General features: G+C 45.2%; 1 protein-coding gene across 1 annotated transcript in view; it reads right to left on the bottom strand.

Moving 5' to 3' along the window:
• LOC144691582 (POU domain class 2-associating factor 2-like) overlaps nt 1-3,035 on the bottom strand; it is a 34,399-nt gene extending 31,364 nt beyond the window's left edge. Inside the window, exons 1-2 of the mRNA XM_078559799.1 lie at nt 2,952-3,035; nt 2,524-2,673 (exon numbers count right to left, since the gene is read on the bottom strand). Coding sequence (XP_078415925.1) covers nt 2,524-2,673; nt 2,952-3,035 — 234 coding nt within the window. The remainder of the gene's footprint in view (nt 1-2,523; nt 2,674-2,951) is intronic.
• Between the last annotated feature and the right edge of the window lie 15,489 nt (nt 3,036-18,524).

Genomic DNA, 18,524 nt, shown 5'->3' with positions numbered 1-18,524 from the left:
ATTATTGCGATTGTCCTGATGCGTGCAAGGTGAAAAGCTTCGACAAAATGTCTTTTTCAGCAACACTCAATAACGTGCTAGTAAATCAACAGTTGGCAAACTGATAAAAATTTGTTGGCCTCGCCCTAGCCCTCACAGGTCCCTTAGGATCCCCTCATAAACTCCTAAGGTTCAGAGGCCCGAGTTTAAAATCCATTGTCCTGAAATTTCAAGTGTCTGGCCCCAACATGGCGGGCATCGTCACGGGTGGCATGGACAAATTTGGAGAGCCGTTGTGGTTCTCCAAATTTGTCCGTCCCACCCGCAATGATGCCAACCGGTGTCGGGGCCAGAAACCCTTGCCCATTAAGCTATTGTTAGCACTAATGGGCAGGATTTTCCAGTCCTGCCAGTCAATGGACTTCTGGCTGCTCTCCAAATTTTCCATTCCCGCCCACAGTGATTCACCCCATAGGCAGGACCGGAAAATTCCGCCCAATGATTGACTAGTTTTTATGATCAGGGGTCCTAAAGAGGTTGTATACGATGATGGCAAGATGTAAGAATGCAGCAAAATACATGTATAAAATTTTTAAAACCTCCATCAAGGTTGCTTATTGAAGCTTTCTTTATCACCCTGGTGTCTGACTCATGTGGACGCATGTTGTCACGTTTTAGATTCTTGAAGTCAAATTTCAGAGAAATTTGTTGCAGTAGTCTTTTTTATCCTACCTATATGGAGTGAATATTCTCCTCAACTGCTTTGTTTCAGGCAATTTAGATGCAACTTGATGAGAACAAAGGTTTAGGGACTCCCAAGTGTGCCTAGGGATACTGGCTGATGGTAAGGCTGCACACCCTACCAGCTCAGGGCAAAGACGAGTTTCTCGCTGTCATTCCAATGTAGACTACCCAATAGCGCATTGACTTGCAGGTTTACTTGGAGCTGAGAGGGTGGCATTCCTCTGCTGGTGGCAAGACCCTCTGGATCCAATCAATGAGCCAAGCTGATTGATTATTCATCACCAGTTCCCTGATGGACTATACGGCTAGTGAGATGTAATATTAAATTATCTAGCCGCCCATAGAGGATTGACTCTGTTCCAGTCTTCCATCACATCCATATCATCTTAAAATCTCCTCAGGACCCTGCTTTCCTCCACTTTCCAAGTGGAGCAACCACTGCTTAGATCATAATAGCAACTCTATTGGCCATAAAGGGCTTTAGGACATTCCGAGGCCATGAAAGGCACTATATAAATGCAAATCCATTTTGTCTTTCTCATTAGACAACACGACTGGGTTTATACCTGTACGAAATGGATGGAATGAGCAGGATAGTGAGCAGCATGTCTCCGCATGACACTGCCACTATAACATAGGTAGGCCCCACAGAATGGTGGCTGCAGCAATTGGAGAAGTAAGTTTGTTCATTGAAGTAACCTCCAGATATGAACAGAACCAGGCAGTTGTCCCATTCGCACTTGGAAAACGTCCTCTGGCGAAACACGATTTCCTTGAGGCAGGATTTTGACCATCTTGCCTGTGAAGCCATTTGGAAGTTTGCATATCAGTCCCAGTATCTAGCTCTGGTGAACTGGCTCTCGGGAGGGCATCCAAATTTCTCAGAGATATTTGAATGTCATTTGCGAGTGACTAGACTTCCTGGTACTGGGGCTGCATGCTTCATGACTTCACTGCAACATATATGAAAATAAATTCGTTACAAGTTGGAGCTGAGTAGAAAGCTGATTTAAAAAGATAAAACTCCCAACTGCACGCCAAATATCCTAATATTTCAACATGTTTGCGAGGATCTTCCAATTCGAATTGGACTGAATCTGAGGCCGTTATCGACACATTACTTCATAATCTTGTTCCTCCTGCAGCTTAGCTTATGCAATGAGACAAAGATTTATGTGTTCTCCATTCCAATGATGTTACTAATCTATCTGTTGGTTATTGTGGTTTAAAGATTAATTCTCAGAAACAAGAATGGCAAGGCAACTAGCTTCTTATATCACGAATAATATCATTTCAATATGCATTTTTCCCAAAGGATTAGTTATTGGAACATGGTTGTAAAGTCACACTTTTGCCTTTTATTCAAGTTCATAAAATATTTTATTTGGCCTCCCAGCAATAAATTAACTGTTCACAGGAATAGAAATAGATTAACAGAAAATAGAAGCAAATGTGAAAAATGGTAGGATATATTTCAAAGATTTTACTCCCCAATTCATCCCTTCACGACAGAGGCAAAGCATTTAGCACCTAACAAATGGTCAAGTGGGCATCAAGCCGGTGGGAAAGCTATTCATAAGCTTTTTTGTAAATCCTTCCAGTTTTTAAAGGCAAGTCTACCCACACCTCCCCCCTCTCCCCCCACCACCGCCGTATTACATACAAACAAATGGTATTGCTTCACCGCAGCTCTGTGATTATAAAGAAAGGCACAGGGACAGTGATGGAAAATTACAGTCACTGTTCCTGTCTTAGCCCAGTTCCTATTTGAATTAAAAAAATAAAACGCACTTTACTCACATTGTATTTGAAGGACACATTTGTCTGTCGGGACCTTTTCTCTGCTAGTAGGTCTTTGACTGTATGCTTGACGCGGACTCCTTGATAAACACGTTTAGAATGTTCCGAGTGAACTGTTAAAATAATATGAAAGTGTAAGAGGAAAAGTTGCTCATGGATGAGCACAGCAGCAACTCAAAAGCCCAGTCTCCCCATGCACCCAAGAGTGAATGGCATTAACAGTGAATGGCATTTAAACATTAACAAAAAACATAAGCAAATGTATTGCAATATACAAATGTAGGAGCAAATAATTTGTTGAATGGACAATTAATGGTGGTGATCAGCACAGCTCAGTATGAACTTGTTCTGACCCTTCTGCGCTTTCCAAGGAAGGGCCACAGGGTAGCAATCAGGTATGGGAACACTGGACAATTCGCCTTCCTTACCGAGGACACTGAGACCAAGTATAGTGTCCCAACTGCTGCACAGGCCACGATAAGGTCAATCAGCATAGAAATGGAAATGTGCATGTTAGTGGGTAATTGCTATCTACCATTACACATGTGGAGATGGAAGTAGATTTTCACCAATTCAGTAAAAAAAACATGTTTCCATTTTTGACAAATCCCAAACTTTGCTGTGTGAATCTGGCGGTAAGTCTGAATGATTCTGAACAGAAATGATGTGAGCTTACCAAGTCTCACTCCTCTTCAGGTTGACCCAGAGCACAGGCTGCCAAACCTGCTTTACAGAATCTTCAGAGAACCCACTGGAGAGCCGCAGGCATTATGAAAAGTTAATTTCAAAGTTGAGATAGGATTATCCCCTGCCCATTCCCTAAACATTTAAACTTTAACTGCTGGATCAGGAGCACTAGGCTCCACTACAAATAGGGTACTGCTTGACTGTAACCCAGAATGTTCAAAAGCTGCTTTTATATGCTTTGAATGAGGTCCTGGACAGTAAAAATAGATTAAATGAGTTATAGTTTAGGGGATTGTCAATTTCTTTTCATGCCTCTGTAGAATTGTTAATAAAAATAATTTATTTCTTTAAAAAATTATTATAAATGAACAACGATATGGGCCATCAGTAATTTATATAATATAAATCTAACCTTCCCTAGCTGATGTTTTTTTCTGTTCATTCATGGGATGTGACGTCACTAGCTAGGCCCACATCTATTGCCCGTCACTAATTGCCCTTGGGAAGATGGTGGTGAGCTGCCTTCTTGATCCGCTGCAGTCCATGTGGTGTAGGGACACCCACAGTGCTGTTAGGGAGGCAGTTCGATGATTTTGACCCAGCGACAATGAAGGAACGGCGATGTAGTTCCAAGTCAGGATGGTGAGCGACTTGGACAGGAACTTGTATGTGGTAATGTTCCCATGGGTGGTAAAGGTCGCTGTCAAAGGAGCCTTGGTGAGTTGTTGCCGTGCATCTCACAGATGACACACACTGCTGCCACTGTACATCGGTGGTGGATGGGGTGCCATTCAAGCAGGATGCATTGTCCTGGATGTTGCCAAGCTTCTTGGTTGTTATTGGAGCTGCACTCATCCAGGCAAATGGAAAGTATTCCATCACATTGACTCACCCCCTGATTTGTGCCTTGTAGATGGTGGACAGGCTTTGGGGAGTCAGGAGGTGAGTACCCCCTTCAGAATTCCCAGCCTCTGATCTGCCCTTGTACCCACAGAAATTATATGGCTGATCCAATTCTTTTTCTGGTCAATGGTAATGCCCAGGACATTGATAGTGGGGGATTCAGTGATTGTAATGTCATTGAATGTCAAGGGACGATGGTTAGGTTCTCTCTTGTTGGAGTTGGTCATTGCCTGACACTTGTGTGGCGTGAATGTTACTTGCCACTTGTCAGCCCAAGCCTGGATATTGCCCAGGTCTTGCTGCATTTGGACATGGACTGCTTCAGTATCTGAGGAGTCGTAAATGGCTGAACATTGTGCAATCATCAGCGAACATCCCCACTTCTGACCTTATGATGGAAGGAAGGTCATTGATGAAACAGCTAAAGATGGTTGGGCCAAGGACACTACCCTAAGGAACTCCTGCAGTGATGTCCTGGGACTGATATGACTGACATCCAACTACCACAACCATCTTCCTTTGTGCTAGGTATGACTCCAACCAGCGGAGAATTTTCCCCCTGCTTTCCATTGACTCCAGTTTTGCTAGGGCTCCTTGATGTCACACTCAGTCAAATGCTGTCTTGGCATCAAAGGCAGTCACTGTCACCTCACCTCTGGATGTCAGCTCTTTTGTCCACATTTAGACCAAGGCTGTAATGAGGCCAGGAGCTGAGTGGCCTTGGTGGTACCCAAACTGGGAGTCAGTGACCTGGTTATTGCTGTGTGAATGCCACTTGATAGCACTTGCCAACGACAATTTCCATCATTTTACTGATGACCGAGAGTAGACTGATGGGGCGGTAATTGGTCGGGTTGGATTTGTCCTGATGGGCAATTTTCCACATTGTCGGGTAGATGCCAGTGTTGTAGCTGTACTGGAACAGATTGGCTAGGGGTGCAGCTAGTTCTGGAGCACAAGTCTTCAGTACTGTTGCCAGGATGTTGTCAGGGCCCATTGACTTTGCACTATCCACTACCTTCGGCCGTTTCTTGATATCTTGTGGAACGAATCGAATTGGCTGAAGATTGGCATCTGTGATGCTGAGGATTTCAGCTGGAGGCAGAATCATCCACTCAACACTTCTGGCTGAAGATGGCTGCAAATGCTTCAGCCTTGTCTTTTGCTCTGATGTGCTGGGCCTCCCCATCAATGAGGATGGGGATATTTGTGGAGCCTCCTCCTCCAGTTAGTTGTTTAATTATCCACCACCATTCATGTCTGGATGCAGCAGGACTGCAGAGCTTTGATCTGATCCATTGGTTGTGGGATCATTTAGCTCTGTCTATCGTTTGCTGCTTCTGCTATTTGGCACACAAGTAGTCCTGTGTTGTAGCTTCACCAAGTTGCCACCTCATTTTTAGGTATGCCTGGTGCTGCTCCTAGCATGCCCTCCTGCACTCTTCATTGAACCAGGGCTAATCCCAAGGCTTTGTGGTAATGGTAGAGTGGGGGATATGCAGGGCTGTGAGGCTACAGATTGTGTTCGAGTACAATTCTGCTGCTGCTGATGGCCCACAGCACCTCAAATATGCCCAGTCTTGAGTTGCTAGATCTGTTTGAAATCTATCCTATTTCACACAGTGGTAGTGCTACACAACACGATGGAGAGTATCCTCAATGTGAAGACAGGACTTCGCCTCCACAAGGACTGTGCTGCGGTCATTCCTACCAACACTGTCATGGACAAATGGATCACCGACAGGTAGATTGGGGAGGATGAGGTCAAGTAAGTTTTCCCTTTTAATGGTTCCCTCACCACCTGCCGCAGACCCGGTCTAGCAGTTGTGTACTTTAGGACTCGGCCAGCTTGGTCAGTAGTGGTGCTACTGAGCCACTCTTGGTGATGGACATTAAAGTCCCCCACCCAGAGTACATTCTGTGCCTTTGCCACCCTCAGTACTTCCTCCAAGTGTTGTTCAATATGGAGGAGCATGGATTCATCAGCTGAGGGGGGAACAGTAGGTGGTAATCAGCGGGAAGATTCGTTGCCCATGTTTGACCTGATGCTATGAGACTTCATAGGGTCCAGTGTTGATGTTGAGGACTCCCAGGGCAAATCCCTCCCAACTGAATAACACTGTTCTGCCACCTCTGGTGAGTCTGTCCTGTTGGTGGGCAGGACATACCCAGGAATGATGATGGTGGTGTCTGACACATTGTCTGTAAGGTGCGATTCCATGGGCCAGAATTTTATATCCCGCAGGGCAGGCGCACACCCGACCCAAACAGGCATAAAAATCACTCGGGATGACGTCAGGTGAGCGTCCCGACGTTGTCGTGCAGTCATGTGAGATTACACTCGGCGGTGCACGCTCCAGTTGGAAGAGCTCCCGCCGACAATTAAGTGGACAATTAAGCTCATTAACAGACCGATTGCAAGCGATTGTTCACGGCCTATCCAACCTTATGGTTGGCGGACGGGCCAAATCGGCCAGGCAGCCTTTACATTTTGGTGAAACCTCATCCGAGACAGGATGAAATCTCCGCTAGGATATAACATCTGGGGACTGTTTTTTTATGAGGTATGCTTTCAGGTGCTTGATTATGGCTGCATGGACATTTTTTTGCAGCATTTTTGTGCTATATTTTATTATTTGGAGGTCTGCAGCTCCCTGTGGCATCCGTCTGCCTTCAGGGAGCTCAGTGGAAGCGCTCGCTCACGCCCTTGGTGACATCATCGCCCGCTCTCTTCCCGCCCTCACCGGCAGTGCTGAGCCTTTCACAGGGCCCGTTTCACATTGGCTGGCTGTTCATTGGCCAGCCAGCATGAAATCACGGTCGGGGGGCCAATCGCGGTCGGGGTCCATTTCCTGTCGGCTCCCGGGCCCACCAGTCGCGCGCGCTTAGTGTGCGCAAAATTCAGGCCCGTGAGTGTGACTCTCTCAGGCTGCTGCTTGACTAGCCTGTGGGATACCTCTCCCAATTTTGGCACTAGCCCCCAGATGTTAGTAAGGTGGGGGCTTTGCAGGGTCGACAGGACTGGGTGTGCCGCTGTTGTTTCCGGTCGACGCTGGGTGGTCCATCCGGTTTCATTCTTTTTAGGCTTCGTAGAGGTTTGGTGCAACTGAGTAGCTTGCTGGGCAATTTCAGAGGGCAGTTAAGAGTCAGCCACACTGCTGTGGGTCTGGAGTCACATGGAGGCCAGACCAGGTAAGGGCGGCAGGTTTCCTTCCCTAAAGGGACGTTAATGAACCAGGTGGGTTTGTATGACAATCAACAATGGTTTCATGGTCACCATTAGTCTGGGTTTTAATTCTAGATTAATTGAACTTAATTTCCACCAGCTGCTGTGGTGGGGTTCAAACCCATATCCCCAGAACATTAGACTGGGCCACTAGATCACTGGTCCAGTGACACTACCACTACCCCACTGCCTCCCCCTCAAATGGCATTAGTGTTGCTGAATTCATCACCATCAACTCCTGGGGGGTTACCTTTGAACAGAAACTGAACTGGACCAGTCAAATAAGTGCAGTAATTACCAGAGAGGATCAGAGCCTGGGAATCCTGCAGCGAGTAACTCACCTCCTGACTCCCCAAAGCCTGTCCACCATCTACAAGGCACAAGTCAGGAGTGTGATGGAATACTCCCCGCTTGCCTGGAAGAGTGCAGCTCCAACAAACTCAAGAAATTCACACTAGCCAGGACGAAGCAACCCGCTTGATTGGCACCCCATCCACCACCTTCAACATTCACTCTCTTCGCCACCGACGCACAGTGTGTACCATCTACAAGATGCACTGCAGCAACTCGCCAAGCCTCCTTCAACTGCACCTTGAAAAGACGCAACCTCTGTGTCCTAGAAGGACAAGGGCAGCAGATAGATGGGAACACCACCACCTGGAAGTTCCCCTCCAAGCCACTCACCATCCAGACTTGGAAATATATCGCTGTACCTTCACTGTCGCTGGGTTAAAATCCTGGAACTCCCTTCCTACCAGCACTGTGGGTGTACCTAGACAACATGGACTGCAGTGGATCGAGAAGGCAGCTCACCACCAGCTTTTCAAGGGCAATTAGGGGTGGGCAACAAATTCTGGCCCAGCCAGCGACGCCCACAACCCGTGAAAGAATAATAAAAAATAATTGAGCTTGGCTCAACTCTCTCTAGAAATGATTGGTTACTGTTTTGACAGCTCCATTTATTTCAGATTTCCAGCATTTCTGGATTTTGTTTCTACATCAAATAAAAAGAGGCAGTCTGGCTGTCTATTGCGATAACATCAGAACGGCAGGCAGGAAGTGGCAGCAGTTCTAGCGCTGATCTAATCCCATGCAGTGACTGATAAAGCATCAACGTAACAGCCAGTTATAAACTCTAGAAGCTGAACTTTACACTGATCGGGTGGGCGCACGCCCAACCCGCTTGGGTGTGAAATCGCGCGAGACGACGCCAGGCGAGCATTCTGACGTCATCCCGTGCTCGCATGATATGTCGGTCGGCGGGTGCTTGCAAAAGTCAGAAGCATGACCGCCAACAATTAAGAGGGCAACAAGCCCATTAACGGCGCAATTGTCTGTCATTTCACGTAGCCCGTCCGACCAAGCCAATTGGCCGGGATATTGTGCTGCCCGCACCATAATACAGTTGGTATGGGCAGGCAGGCAGGACTGGGCAGTACAGTTTTTGAAGCCAAGTTGAACAAGGGCAGGAAGGAAGGGGAGCAAATCAGTCGGGAACCTATCAGCCTGTGCACATGGTGGGCAACCCCGGCAAAAATGTCAACCCCCCCTCTCCTTTGTTCCTCGCCACTTGCCATCCAAACCCCACCTCCCCCTCCACCCACCCCCCCCACCCCCCCACTGACTTTCTGCCACCCCCCCCCCCACCCCCCCCCCACCCCCGGGTTCTCAGATCCACCTCCCCCTGTCCTAAAAGCCTGGGACTTACCTATCTCAAGAAGCTATCGGTCTCCTTCATGCCACTCCTCACAGTGACGGCAGCACCCGCCACTGACTGAGATATGGCGATGGCGGAACTGCCGAAACTGTCAGCCAATCAGAGTGGCCAGCAGCTCCCATGGGTGGGACCCCCTCACACGGAGGGGCAGATGTCCCACCCTCACCTAGCTCAGCCCGTCAGCGGTGATTTATGGCTGCAGGGTGGGCTTTTCCTGGCGCATCGGCTGCCGGCCAACTTTGCTCCCCAAGGAGGGGGAGGGTGGAGGAGGGGGCAAGGAGCCCGCCACCCATAAAATCCAGCCTTAGGTATCACAGCCACCAGAGAGAATATCTAGGCTAACATAGAGCACGAAATAGTTCTCCCACATATTATTAGTTGTACTAGACCTTCCTAAAGGGGAAATAGTTAGAGAAATAATGTTAAAAAAATGAATAGAGTCAAGGGAAATGAAAAGGAATCACTAAATTGTTAACTGTTGATGAAGGTAGCTTGTTTGATTTATTCATCACTGGTCAACTGTAACATCCTTCTCTAGTAGCTACATCTAGCAACGAACAACACTGCTAAGAAAAGCGATGGATAAAACCCCCACAGTGGCAAAATCAGCAGTGTGCTGATTCCTGAGAAAGATGTCTTCCTACACTACGCAATGACTTGGGCACTAAGAAAGAAACAGGGCCCAATTTTAACTCTGTGTAAGCAAATGGGTATAGAGTAGGTTAAAATCCCGCCCATGAGGAACAAAATTTGTGAATTGCTACTTGTCGTGTTATTGGATGCTGAGTGAAGTCCCATCAGACCAGTTCAACATGCTTTCCTAAGTGTCAGGTGGTGGTTCTTCCATCCCCAAGTCAGAAGGTCATTAATTCAAGCTCTGAAGAAGAGTCATGCGGACTCAAAACGTTAACTCTGTTCCTCTCTCCACAGATGTTGCCAGGCCTGCTGTGATTTTCCAGCATTTTCTGTTCTTATTTTATATTATATTGTCGTTAATTCAAGTCGCACTATAGAGACTTGAGGATAAAAATGTAGGCTGGCGTTCTGATCAGAGGTGCTTAGGTGTGGATGTGACATTCAACTGAGGCCCCATCTACTCTCAGGCGGATGTAAAAGATTCAATGTCGCTATTTCAAAGGAGGGAAGGATGGTGTCCTGGCCAATACTTACCCCTCAGCAAAAACAGAATATCTGGTCATTATCACATTGCTATTTGTTGGCGCTTACACTTTGCAAGTTCCTGTCAAGTTTCTTACAATGCAACAGTGATTACACTTCAAATCTACTTCATTGGCTGCAAAGTGTTTCGGGACATCCTGGGGTCATATAGAACTCTGTATAAATGCAAGTCTTTCCTTTACCATTCTGCTTATTGAGATGTAGGATATTGGCTAAATACTGGGCAGACAATTTGGTTCATGAGTGTCCTTTAGGATGGAAACCTGATATCCTTTGCCAGTCTGGCCTGTACATGATTGACTCTTAATTGCATTTTGAAACAGCCTAACATGCCACTCAGTTGTATAAGCATGAGGAATAAATGCTATCCTTACCAATATAATAATACACGCATCTGCTGTATTTTTAAAATTATTTTTACTCATTCGTGGGATGTGGGCTTCGCTGCCTGGGCCAGTATTTATTGCCATTCCCTAAATGCCCTTGAGAAGACGGTGGTGAGCTGCCTTCTTGAACCGCTGCAGTGTGGTATAGGTGTGTCCACAGTCCCCACAGGGAGGGAGTTTTAGGTTTTTCACCCAGTAACAGTGAAGGAATTGGCGACAGTCCCAAGTCAGGATGGTCAATGTCAAATAGTTGCCAATTATATAGGTTATAATGGAAATCATTTTGACTGTGACGGCATCTCTAGCTGTGTAAGATAATGGGTGCACAATTAGTTTCATTTTAACAGATAGCATTAAAGGGAATGATTATGTTTGACAGCACAGCCCCAGCAGTGAAGCACTAACTTGCTAAAAGCAATGCCAGTTCAGCAAATGGTGAGAATATTATACTAACCACACAGTAATTATAAGGGATAATAAATGTCTAGTAATGTGATACAGTAATTGAAAGCCAGTTTATGAAGAGATTAAGCTAGTGATTTTTAGAAGTTAATTGAAGGCCAATGATTATATTTACCCTACAACTGTCCCCAAGGAACAACATTTATGAAGTGCTAAAAATCAAGTTATTGGGTGCTGTGGAGTCCTACTGACATAGCAAGAAAATCTAATTAAATATGCAAGATTGCAAATAGAATAAAGACGTAAAATTAGAACATCGCTCCAAGGTAAACAAAAGCAGTAGGACTGGGGAACAGATTCAAACTGAATTTAGATCTGGTGTTTGGAAGAATTTCTTCACATGAACAATCGTGTAGGGCCCAGTTGGATACCGTGATGGGCTTCTCTGGGATTTTTTCTTTTCGAGTGGCCTTCCTTGTCTTACCATACTCAATTTTTAAAGTAAAATGTAACTTTTCTTTCATTCACAGGGTGTAGGCATGAGTTGCAAGGCCAATATTCATTGCTCATCCATGACTACCCTAGAGGAGGTGGTGATGAGCCACCTTCTTCCATTCAACTCAATGGCTTGATGGGCCAGTTCAGAGGGCAGTTAAGAGTCAACCACATTGCTGCGGTTCTGGAGTCACATATAGGCCAGGGTGAGGACAACAGATTTCCTCCCTTAAAGTGCATTAGTGGGCAAGATGGATTATATAACAATGCAGTACTTCTACAGTCAGCACTACTGATACTAGCGTGTTTAATTCCAGATTGATTTAATTAACTGAATTTAAAATTACCTAGCTGCTGAGGTGGTAGAGTTTGAACCAGCATCTCTGGGTCATTAGTCCAGGTCTCCGGGTTACCAGTAACCACTATACTACCATACCTATAACCTGTTGGTGTTTAAAAAAAAGCATGGGTGAGAGTGATATCAGTGAAGACTAATGAAGAGATATAAATGATGATACAAGCTTTGGGATAGGCATATGATGGGCACTCTAGTACTTGTATTTGAAATGGCTGCAGGTTACTGAGAAATTAATTATGATTTACGGACAGCAGACTAGCTAAAAATGTTTTAAAGTTTGCTTTGTACGAAATACATCCATACTGCATCTTCAATGCAATCTTATGTGAAATTGGATGAGTGTCTTCTCCCCCTATTTACATTACAGTATCATGTGCTGTTGAATGAACAGAATATTATGATACAAAAAGTTGGAACTGGGCAACTATATCTGGCATCATGGTTGCTAGTTCATCACAGGATTTCTGAATCCATACCTCTTTTACTGACAATACAATCCACGTTTATCTGGTTCACATGCCCTCCCAACACAAAATCTCAGCCCCAAAGTGGTTAGTTTGCTAAGGAGCTCTGTCTGCAACCAAGTCAATCACAACACACAAACTCCAAACAAATTTTGATGACACAAAACCACAACTTGGGAGATTTTCAAGAAATACTTCTGATGCGTCAGGCACATTTCTGCCAATTACTAATCAGCAGCAATTACATCACACAACGTCATCCAATAGAATAACAAATAACAAATGGCAGCGATAATTTCATTTCAACCAACATTTTATTCCTTAATTTTTCGATGAAATTCTCAAATCGAACTGTATGGTGCAGACATGATGGTGATGACTTAGCAGGCAAACCATTTCCAAAGCTCTCAACATTAATGGCGCAAGTTGTATAATCATTTTCACATTGAGTGGTGTATATTTTTCAGAGCAAGCAATAAAGCCTAAACAACCTGAATGGTTTCTTTCTCTTTCCAATTGGCTACGAACTCTAGCCTGATTTCCATCATCCTTTTGTTTATGATTTCGCAACACCATATTTGCGAAATCTATGGTTTCAAACACCTGTGACCCTGAAGTTGCCCTGTATCTGATATGCTCTCTGGAGTGCAGGGCTGGTAAAAGGTTACAGACTTGAAACGTTATGCTCAGTTTCCCTCTCCACGGACACTGCCGGACCTGCTGAGTACTTACAGCATTTCATGTTTTTATTTCTGGACTTACTGGGGTTCAATCAAGTTAATTGTCCCAGACTCAATACTCACAGGATAATATAGGTTCACTGCAGCAATGGTAATGCAAAAAAAAAAAAATCACTCATCTATCAGTTTGGTGCGGTACAATTTAATGTAGGCTCAATCTCTTGTACTGTTACATAAGGGGAGTCAAGATAAAGTGCAGCCTTCATGTGAAGTAGGGTTAGAGGGGTTGGGAATCACTGGGCCAAGTGTGCCAATGTGATTCACTCCCCAATTTAAAATCTTATTTTTATATTCCCAACATAAATCCCTAGGTCCACATTCATAAAGGAAATTGGCTATGCAAATTTGTACAATGCAATTACACCCTCCAGCCATACTCCCACTGGTTGGTAGTGTAATTACAATTGAACAGATTTACACTGGCAGTTTCCATTGTAAATTTAGACATAGAAATTTCTAATAGAAAACTGTGTGGTGTATGTTAATTGCATATTACGTTTAATTATATACAGATAGTAGGCATTAACTGGGGATTCACTTGAGCCTCCTATAAATAGACAGAGACTAAAACTGCTGTGTTGTTAGTTAAGGAGGTATATGCTTGTAACGTCTAACTCTGTAAATAAATATTAAAGTGTGTAAAGATTGGCTCCAGTTCTATCCTTCACCAATTGGCTTTCTGGAATAGAACAGTATGTTGTAAATGTGCCAGCAGTTATGAGGAGGGGAGTAGCAAATGAAGATCAGGATGGTATTGTCATTGTATTGAGGCCAAAAAGTCAATCTTAGATTTAGGTCAACTCGCTTTTAATTTGGTCAAAAATTGATAGGGTATTTAATGGGTTTCATTTTGGCAGGCAATATATTTTCTGTTCATTTTTCAGGACATATTATTTGGACACAATGCTGTGCTTTTTTGATGAAAAACATGGTCATTTTTTACATGGGGCAAGTTTTTGTGGAATCATGGATTTGTGAAAAGCCAGAAGGAAACCATGACTGAGAGCTGTGTGGCTATGGAAATGAGAACCTTAAATGGCCAAATGTTCTGGGATCTCAGATACGTAAACCAAACTGCATTAGATAACTCATCAATTCACTCTGTAACTGGGAGAATCAGGGATTTACAATATTGTCTTAACTCAGAATGTCAGATAGGTAACTATGGATATTTGTTTCGGTTATTTACTTTTCTACCTTTTGCCCACAATTTACAATCTCTAAGCATGTCCAATTCAACAATGGACCTCCAAATAAATAAAGAATTTTAGAGAAATTTATTTACACAGAGAGTGGTGAAAATGTGGAACTCGCTGCACATTGAAGTTGTTGAAGCAAACACCATTGCTGCATTTTATTTCTATCATTCATGAGATGTGGGTGCCGCTGGCTAGGCCATCATTTATTGCCCATCCCTAATTGCCCTTGAGAAGATGGTGGTGAGCTGCCTTCTTGAACCGCTGCAGTCCATGTGGTGTAGGTACACCCACAGTGCTGTTAGGGAGGGACATCCAGGATTTTGACCCAGCAACAGTGAAGGAACAGCGATATATTTCCAAGTCAGGATGGTGTGTGGCTCGGAGGGGAACTTCTAGGTGGTGGTGTTCCCATCTATCTGCTGCCCTTGTCCTTCCAGATGGTAATGGTCGTGGGTTTGGAAAGTGCTGTCTAAGGAGGCTTGGTGTGTTCCTGCAGTGCATCTTGAAGATGGTACACACTGCTGCTACTGTGCGTCGGTGATGGAGGGAGTGAATGTTTGTGGATGGGGTGCCAATCAAGCTTTGTCCTGGATGGTGTCAAGCTTCTTGAGTGTTGTGGAAGCTGCACTCATCCAGGCAAGTGGGGAGTATTCAGTCACACTCCTGACTTGTGCCTTGTAGATGGTGAACAGGCTTTGGGAAGTCAGGAGGTGAGTTACTCACCGCAGGATTCTAGCCTCTGACCTGCTCTTGTAGCCACAGTATTTATATGGCTAGTCCAGTTCAGTTTCTGGTCAATGGTAACCCTCAAGATGTTGATAGTGGAGAGCTCAGTGATGGTAATTCCACTGAATGTCAAGGGGCAATGGCTAGTTTCTCTCTTGTTGCAGGTGGTCATTGCCTCACACTTGTGTGGCACAAATGTTACTTGTCACTTGTCAGCCCAAGCCCAGATCTTGTTGCATTTGGACATGAACTGCTTCAGTATCTGAGGAGTCACGAATGGTGCTGAACATTGTGCAATCATCAGCGAACATCCCCACCTCTGACCTTATGATGGAAGGAAAGTCGGTGATGAAGCAACCGAAGATGGTTGGGCCTAGGACACTACCCTGAGGAACTCCTCCAGTGATGTCCTGGAAATGAGGTGACTGACCTCCAACAACCACAACCATCTTCCTTTGTGCTAGGTATGATTGCAACCAGTGGAGAGTTTCCCCCTGATTCCCATTAACTCCAGTTCTGCTCAGTCTCCTTGATGCCACACTCTGTCAAATGCTGCCTTGATGTCAAGGGCAGTTACTCTCACCTCACATGGGAAGTTCAGCTCTTTTGTCCATGTTTGAACCAAGGCTGTAATGAAGTCAGGATCTGAATTACCCTGGCGGAACCCAAACTGAGCAGCAGTAAGCAGGTTATTGCCAAGCAAGTGCCGCTTGACAGCACTGTTGATGACCCTTTCCATCATTTTACTGATGATCGAGAGTAGACTGAAGGAGCAGTAGTTGGCTGGGTTGGATTTGTCCTGATTCTTGTGTACAGAAAATACCTGGCCCATTTTCCACATTGTCGGGTGGATGTCAGTGCTGTAGCTGTACTGGAACAGCTTGGCTAAGGGTGCAAAAAGCTCTTGAGCACAAGTCTTCAGTACTATTGCCAGAATATTGTCAGGATCCATAGCCTTTGCAATATCCAGTGCCTTCAGACATTTCTTGATATCATGTGGAATGAATTGAATTGGCTGAAGACTCGCATCTGTGATGTTGGGAACCTCCAGAGGAGGTTGAGGTGGTTCATTCAGTTGGCACTTCTGGCTGAAGGTTGTTGCATATGCTTCAGCCTTATCTTTTGCACTGATGTGTTGGCACCCCCGCCCCCCCTACCCACCCCCTGCCCCCCCCAGCCTTCATTCAAGATAGGGGTATTTGGGAAACCTTCCCCTCCAGTGAGTTGTTTAATTGTCCACCAACATTAATGACTGGATGTGGCAGGACTGCAAAGCTTTTATCTGATCTATCACATGCTGCTTATACTGTTTGGCATGCACGTAGCTCTGTGTTGTAGCTTCATCAGGTTGACACCTCATTTTTAGCTATGCCTGGTGCTGCTCCTGCCATGCCCTCCTGCATTCTTCATTGATCCGGGTTGATCCCCTGGCTTGATGGTAATGGTAGAGTGGAGGATATGCTGGGCCATGAGGTTACAGATTGTGGTTGAGTACAATTCTGCTGCTGCTGATGGTCCACAGCGCCTCATGGTTGCCCAGTCTTGCATTGCTAGATCTGTTTGTAATCTATCCCATTTAGCATGATGGATAGTTTTCTCAATGTGAAGACAAGACTTCGTCTCCACAAGGATTGTGCGGTGGTCACTCCTACTGAAACTGTCATGGACAGATGCATCTGTGGCAGGCAGGTTGGCGAGAATGAGGTCAAGTATGTTCTTACCTTTTGTTGCTTCCCTCACCACCTGCCGCAAACCCAGTCTAGCAGTTATGTCCTTTGGGTCATCATCAGGTTTTTAATTCCAGATTTTTATTAAATTCAAATTTCACCAGCTGCCGTGGTAGGATTTGAACTCAGGCCCCACCCACCTCCTTCCCCTCCCCGCCCCCCTCCTCCCCCCACCCCCCCTTCCTTCCCTCCTCCCTCCTCCCCCTCCCCCAAGCATTACCCTGGGTCTCTGGATTACTCGTCCTAGTGACATTACTACTATACCACTGCCTCCCCAGTGAGATGCGATACTTATGTGAGAGAGAAGGGAACAAATGAATATGGGGGCTGGGTGGAAAGAGGTAAATAGAGTGGGAGGAGGCTCATATAGCACACAAACAACCAGTTGAGATGACTGGACTGTTTCTATGCTCTAAATTCTATACAGTTCTTCACTCAGAGGATTGTGAATCTTTGGAATTCTCTATCGCAGAGGATTGTGAATCTTTGGAATTCTCTATCTCAGAGGATTGTGAATCTTTGGAATTCTCTATCTCAGAGGATTGTGAATCTTTGGAATTCTCTATCTCAGAGGGTTGTGAATCTTTGGAATTCTCTATCTCAGAGGGTTGTGAATCTTTGGAATTCTCTATCTCAGAGGATTGTGGATGTTACTTCGCTGAGTATTTTCAGACTGGGATGACGGGTTTTTGGTCTCTCAGGTAATCAAAGGATTATAGGGAGTAGATGGGAAAGTAAAGTTGAGACAAGAGATTAGCCTTGATCCTATTGAATGGCGGTGCAGGCTCGAAGGGCCATATAGCCTACTCATGCTCCTATTACTTATGTTCTTATGTCCAATTTAATGTCATTCTGAAGCCTGCACATTACTCTAACCCCCAAAATCAACACCCTGTGGATTGCAATTGACTAGAACCTTAACTGGACCACCCATGCAAATACTGTGGCTACAAGAGCAGCTCAGAGGCTGGGAATTCTGCAGAGAGTAACTCACACCCTGACTCCGCCAAAGCCTGTCCACCATCTACAAGGCACAAGTCAGGAGTGTGATAGAATACTCTCCACTTGCCTGGATGAGTGCAGCTCCAACAGCACTCAAGAAGTTCGACACCATCCAGGACAAAGCAACCGCTTGATTGACACCCCATCCACGAACATTCACTCCCTCAAGAACCAACAGCAGTGTGTACCATCTACAAGACGCACTGCAGAAACTTGCCAAGGCTCCTTCAACAAATCTGAGATTTGGTCCTTTTGTCTTGGGCTCTTGGGGTGGGAATTGGTTCTTGCACAGACTGTGGACATACTCTGGTATCTGCTTAACACTTGTTTGTTAGTACTACATCTAAACAGGTTACAGAGTAGGCACATAGCCCCTAGGTATGATTCCAACCCTTCTCTCTCTCAAGAGCCTAACAAGTAACTGACTGGTGTTAGTGGTACATCATCATCCCCGTCATACAAATAACAAAGAACAAAGAACAAAGAAAAGTACAGCACAGGAACAGGCCCTTCGGCCCTCCAAGCCTGCGCCGATCATATTGCCTGTCAACTAAAACATTTTGCACTTCTGGGGTCCGTGTCCCTCTATTCCCATCCTATTCATGTATTTGTCAAGCTGCCTCTTAAACACCACTGTCGTACCTGCTTCCACCACCTCCTCTGGCAGCGAATTCCAGACACACACTACCCTATGCGTAAAAAACTTGCCCCGCACAACTCCCCTATAGTTTTCTCCTCTCACCTTAAATCTATGTCCCCTAGTAATTGACTCTTCCACCCTGGGAAAAAG

Source organism: Cetorhinus maximus, chromosome 2, assembly GCF_964194155.1.
Source record: "Cetorhinus maximus chromosome 2, sCetMax3.hap1.1, whole genome shotgun sequence".
Lineage (NCBI taxonomy): Eukaryota > Metazoa > Chordata > Chondrichthyes > Lamniformes > Cetorhinidae > Cetorhinus > Cetorhinus maximus.
This window is presented reverse-complemented; position numbering and strand designations above follow the sequence as displayed.